We start from the raw sequence: 6,566 nt of genomic DNA, 5'->3' as shown, positions 1-6,566 counted from the left end.
GTTTAATGATTTTGCACGAATTTTTCACTGTCCACGCGAAGCAAGGACTTGAGTTTGACATATATTACAAAGGCCACCTTCCCGAATAACCCACACTAGGTTTCACCCGTCACTCGTTGTTTGTTAAAAAGTTATTAACAAAAGAGGTTTCGAAAATGTAGTAGTTATTTTGAATATTCAAAGACATAAACGACGAATATGTATATGAACGAAGGAAGGAAAGTCATTTAAAGCAGTGAATCGTTAATATTTAAAATATAATTATTAGTTAATTAGTTAATATTTAGTTGTTTTACTATAAGTATTTACAAAGTATTCTCTGCTTTAACCTAAAGTTTGGTAATTATTTACAATAAGGCCTTTTCCGAATTTCGATTTTTTTTGGCTTTTTTGATAAAAATTTCGTTGTAACTCTAACATTGATAATCAATCGGGGGAGCCCGCAAAATATACACCCTTCATATTTTTTTACAATAACTATTTTTTTCCAACATAATTTTCCGGATCTTCGGCAAGATTATAATTTTTGTGGTTCCAAAGTTTGACAGTGGATTCTTATAGGATTTTGGATGGGAAAAAAGAATCTGAAAGTTTTAAATCGATATCTCTATTGGTTTTCGAGATATCGATTTTTTCGTGTAATTATATATATTAGGAGAAGCAGCTCCGATCATGTTCACTTTAACATATGTTATAGAGGACCCTAAGTAACGTACAGAAGTAGTTATTTACACTACGTGTGGGGGCGCGCTTGTGGGTTTCTCGCAGGCACTCTGTACGGCGTGTCGCAATATATATACATTTCTAACAACTTCGTTTATCAGCGTCTAGGGCAAGGGATCGTCTGCACAGCCCTACTGATGAGTCTGCAGATGATCTCAAAACGAAACGCTCCTTTATTACTGCATATGACTGACAAACCCCGTCGGCGTGCAGTTTATCGCGTATTTAGTGCTGACCATCGAGCACACGTTAGCCAGTATAATCGACAAAAATTGTATCTAATATAAACGTACAGAAGGTTTTACTCGTCTGTCATTGTTTATTAAAAAAGTTATTAACAAAAGAAGTTTAATAATTTTACACAAATTTTACACAAATTTTCCACACAAATGGAGATCCACGCGAGAGGGTGAGAATCCCTCAAGGAGCCCCGGACACATACGCATCGTTTTCAGCCTGCTTCGCGGGAGGGCGGGGGGCAGGGGCTTCGCCCCTCCCCCCGCCGGGTTCCGTCCCGTGTACTAGGTGATCAAAATAGGTCTGTTCTTTTTAGCTGCACTGCTGAACTAGTGCAGTCAGAGTGAAAGAAAGTATATTCGTCTCATTCTAACTAACTGCACTAGTTCAGTAGTGCAGCTAAAAAGAACAGATCTATTGATCACGTAGTACACGGGACGGAACCCGGCGGGGGGAGGGACGAAGTCCCGCCCCCCACCCTCCCGCGAAGCGGGCTGAAAACAATGCGTCTCTGTCCGGGGCTCCAGAGTCGGAAAATATAACCTAACCCAACCTAATCCCGTTTTTGATTCCCGCTTTTGAACCCCGCAAAAACGGTGAGGAGGAGACTCTCCTTCAGTATTACCTATTGCGAAACTTCTTTTGTTAATAACTTTTTAATAAACAACGAGCGCCGGCTAAAATCTTTTAAAGGTCACTCAGGAGGGTCACCGTTATAACATATGTCAAGGTCAAAGTCATCGGAGACTGCTCCCCTTTTCTTCAGGTTTACCCAAAATTCTTTCAATATTTCCGCTCAGACCATTAATATATGGTATAACAAAAAATCTTTTTTCCTCATTATCAACCTGAGACAGCGTATAACTAGGTTCGCCATATTTAATATTTCTGATTCTTCTATTTATATGTTTTGTTATAAATTTAGGAGGATAGCAATTATTTTTTAAAATATCTGTTATAATCTTTATATTCGTATTGTGAAATCTAGAGTCTGACAATAAAATGGCTCTATCAACGAGACCAGTTATCACGCTGATCTTGTATCTTAATGGATGATGTGAGAAATAATTAATGTACCTCCCTGAACAAATGGGTTTACGGTACCAGTTTGTTAATAACTGTTGACGGTCCCTAATTACAGTAACATCTAGAAAATTTAGACTTATTCGTTTCTAGTTCAATTGTAAATTTCAATCTGTCATGGTATGAGTTAAAGATTTTTAAAACGTGCTGAACTTTATCAATTGGAAGAACAGCAAAAGTATCATCAACATATCGGTAAAACACTGGTATAACAATTGTTTTCATATGTCTTTTAATTTGGTGTATTACATGTAAGTTTTTTCGTTTTTTCATTTATCACGGTATTGCATATGTATTAATCGTTGCGTCATGTTTTATAGAGTTATTGTCACCTGAAGAGGACCAAAACCCATGGTCGAAACGTTGTGATAGTTTTGATATTAAATACATGGCCAGTACGGTTGAACATTAAGAAGTGTTATTTACTTATACATATTGATATCCACTGGTGAAGAAAAGAAGACTTCTAACGTCGTCATCGACATTTAATACAATTCAATACACTGTATAAGGTATGCGTGTATGTTGTGTGTGCTCGTGTTCGTGTGTGTGTGTGTGTATTCTTGTAGCGATCAGGACCCGTAGTTCGTCACTATTACAGTATTTTAAGACTCCCTCTCTACAAGTGTCGAGTGTTTTCAAGGGTGTGCGCATGTGTGCGTTCACACACACACACACACACACACACACCGTTTGGGTTGGGTTAGGTTAGGTTAAGGTAAAAAACAAAAAATATTTAATAAATTAACCTAACCTAACCTAACCCAACCCAAACTGTGCGTGTGTATCTCTGTGTGTGTGTATGTGTGCGTGTGTGCTCAGTAACACACACACTACGATGCTACATATATGTATATATTTCATAATAGTGAAGCCCCGTCCCCTTTTGCGCTTTCACCTAAGCGTATACTTTCCTAGCATATACTTTCCAAATTTACTAAATGTTTGGTGGATACGCTTAGGTGGAAGCGCAAAAGGAGACGGGGCGAAGCCCCGTCCCCTTTTGCCCTTCTACATAAAAAAAAAACTTTGAGGTGATCCTTTGAAGTATACTGCGTGGAAGTTACTATTTACAATTTTTATAGTGTAGATTCATTACATAATAATAAAATTAAGAATTAATCAAATTAATTTTTCCACGCACGCACGCGCGCGCGCGCACACACACACACACACACACGCATACCTTACAGTGCATTGAATTGTATTAAATGTGTTAAAAATTATTTTTTTACATAACAGCCAAAAAAATAAGTTTGCGCCAAAAATGCATATAACCTTTTTTGTAGAGTTTTTCAAGACCTTTATTTTTGTTTGGAACTTTTTTCTAAAATCACTTTTTTCGGAGATATACGGAGATGCGAAAACCTGTGTTTTTTTAGTGTTTTTTGCGATTTTGTGATATTTCCTGTTTCGACTGCCATTTTTAAGTTTCATAGTCGTATTCAGGAGGCAAAAGTACATTGGGAACAGCTATTCTTATTCATTTTTACGAGGAGGTCACTTTTCCGAAGGTTTACCATAATTCTGTCTGTCCATTAGACATTGCCAAGAAAACGCGATGATAATTCACTTGAATTGAACTGCCTGGCGAATAATTTCTAATCTTATATAGAATAAAATAGCTTTGAGCAACGCAGGATGTCCGTGCATTAAATTTATTCCTTCAGAATTGTACAAACGTTTCGGTCAACCAGTTGGACCATCTTCAGTGTAACTTAAATATAGGAAAATATGTCGTTAACGATCTAACAAATTCTTGTTCTTTAAACTAAAACGTTAAAAATACATACCAAGATAGTTTATATTTCAATGATTCATATAATAAAGGCCGCCAATCATCCAAATGTACACTGTTGCAAAAAGGGTCAAAATCAATTCATTGCAGTCAATTTATACACTCTCAAAAATTGAACCGTCAATTACGTACTAGATGAAAATGCCAATTATCACCTCACAATGAACACATGTCCACGTTATCAAAGTCGAACTCTAAATAACCAGCACATCAATACACGAACCTCGGTAATAGTCGTATACAAAAACACTATAAGAAAGCAATAACAAGGTCAGAAGCGAGGAAAACTGCTTAAAATAGGAAGATAGTCATCAGAGAGGAACTCAGTTTCATTTTGCAAATTTAATGGCCTGAATTGCCTTTTTATATTAATCATCTCTGATATCACAGTGTACATTTGGATGATTGGCGGCCTTTATTATATGAATCATTAAAATATAAACTATCTTGGTATGTATTTTTAACGTTTCAGTTTAAAGAACAAGAATTTGTTAGATCGTTAACGACATATTTTCCTATATTTAAGTTACACTGAAGATGGTCCAACTGGTTGACCGAAACGTTTGTACAATTCTGAAGGAATAAATTTAATGCACGGACATCCTGCGTTGCTCAAAGCTATTTTATTCTATTAGGTTGGTGCAAATGAAATGGCCGTTTTTCTTATTTTAAACTTCTCACCTTTCTAGTTCACCTTTCTTCCGCGCCGACAGCGCTGTATGTATACTATATCAAAAGTACATTTCCCGCGCGTGAATTTGTATACATAATCTGACTTTTTTAGTAGGATAGTGGTTGTTGAAATTCATGTTTATGTCAAGATGGAAAATAAGGAAATTCGAATAATTTCTTTGTACGAGTTCAAACTCGGTCATAGTGCGGCCCTGGCAACGCGAAATATTAATACGGCTTTCGGCGAAGGTTCCGCGAATGAAAGAAGAACGAGGCGTTGGTTTGAAAAATTTCGATCTGGAGACACAAACCTTGACAATTTGCCTCGTGGACATGCACCTTTCGTCATTGATGACACTATTTTAAAGGACATGATCGAAGTGGATCCGACATTAACAGTTCGAGAGGTTGCAGAAAGGCTCAATGTTCATCACTCAACTGTCGTCAGACGTTTACGAAGGCTGGGAAAAGTGAAGAAGTTGGATAAATGGGTTCCCCATGAATTGACGGAGAGAGACAAAATAAGACGTTTAGAAACCTGCATTTCTTTGCTTTCCCGGCATAATAATGATGGAATATTGCACAGAATTGTGACGTGCGATGAAAAATGGATATTATATGATAACCGTCGACGATCTGCACAGTGGCTGAATGTGAATGAGCCTCCAAAACGTATGCCAAAGCCGAACCTTCATCCCAAAAAGATTATGGTTTCAGTATGGTGGTCAAGTAAGGGAATCGTGCATTATTCATTTAACAAACAAGGTGAGGCTATAAACGCTGATAAATACTGTCAGGAAATTGACGTTATGTATGCAAACCTGTGCGCTCAACAGCCGGCATTGGTCAATAGACATGGTGTATTGTTACTTCACGATAATGCTAGGCCACACGTTGCAAAAAAGACCATAAAAAAATTATCCGAATTAAACATCGAAGTTCTCCCTCATCCTCCTTATTCTCCAGATATTTCACCGACTGATTATCATTTGTTCAAACATTTGGATGGGTTTCTAACTGGAAAAGTTTTCCAAGAAGAAAAACGTGTAAAAGATGCATTCCATGAGTTCATCGGCTCTCGTTCTTCAGATTTTTTTAAACATGGTATTGATACACTTGTATCGCGTTGGAACAAATGCATTGAAATAGATGGAGACTATTTTGATTAATATAGTAAGTGTTAAGTTTGTCAAATAAAGCTTTAAAGTTCAAATTCAAAAACGACCATTTCATTTGCACCAACCTAATATATTGTTAATTCGTTGAGCGTTTATACGATTAAATTTCTAATCTTGTTATTAATATTTATATTTGCACAAATTATCGCACTCAGCCTTCGCGTCGAACATTTAAAAATGTGTGTGATAAACTTAGACAAACCGGTAGCTTAAATACACGTAAAAGTGAGCGTGAAAAGCGAAAAACTAATGAAGGGAATGAAATTAGAGTTCTCACAATGGTGGCTCAAAATCCGCACATTAGTTCGCGACAAATTGAACGAAAATCTGGTATTGAAGAACAAGTTGATCATCATTTATGAGGAATGTCAAAATCAAAACATTCCGACAAAGCATACTAATAAAGCGTCATTTCGTACATCTTTTAAACATAAATTTCATTTAATATAAAAATGTACTTTTTATCGTTTTCATTTACATTTAATCTTGTTCAATAATTTTGTGTCATGAGTTCCGTACTTGTTTTAAGCTCCTCTATGAAATTATGGAAAAAAAACATACCAAACCTATTAAAAAAATGAAGGTGACCTTGATATCTTCGAAACGCCTCCACCAGGACAAAAATTATTATCGCCATATGTTAGCCCCCTTCGTATCGTATAATTTTGATTACATAAATTTTCCTCTGGACCTTATAAATTTGAAGATATTTAATTGGTAATAGTTATTGCCCCACCATGTATATAGGGTGTCCCATTTTAAATGCCGCAGGCAAAAATCTCGAAAAATATGGGACATACGGAAAAATGTTTCGAACAAAAGTTGCAGGGTTGGAAGGGGGCCATTCAGTGGCGGTAACAGATTGATCATTCGGG

General features: G+C 36.6%; 1 protein-coding gene across 1 annotated transcript; it reads left to right on the top strand.

Moving 5' to 3' along the window:
* Positions 1-4,533: 4,533 nt before the first annotated feature.
* On the top strand, positions 4,534-5,734 carry LOC105276298 (histone-lysine N-methyltransferase SETMAR). Its single transcript, XM_026969322.1, has one exon. The coding sequence runs from the start codon at positions 4,663-4,665 to the stop codon at positions 5,680-5,682; it is 1,020 nt and encodes a 339-aa protein (XP_026825123.1). The 5' UTR covers positions 4,534-4,662; the 3' UTR covers positions 5,683-5,734.
* The last annotated feature ends 832 nt before the right edge of the window (positions 5,735-6,566 follow it).

Source organism: Ooceraea biroi, chromosome 1 (genome assembly GCF_003672135.1).
Source record: "Ooceraea biroi isolate clonal line C1 chromosome 1, Obir_v5.4, whole genome shotgun sequence".
Taxonomy (NCBI): Eukaryota; Metazoa; Arthropoda; class Insecta; order Hymenoptera; family Formicidae; genus Ooceraea; species Ooceraea biroi.
Note: the sequence above shows the minus strand (reverse complement) of the source record. Positions and strands in the feature narration are given on the sequence as shown.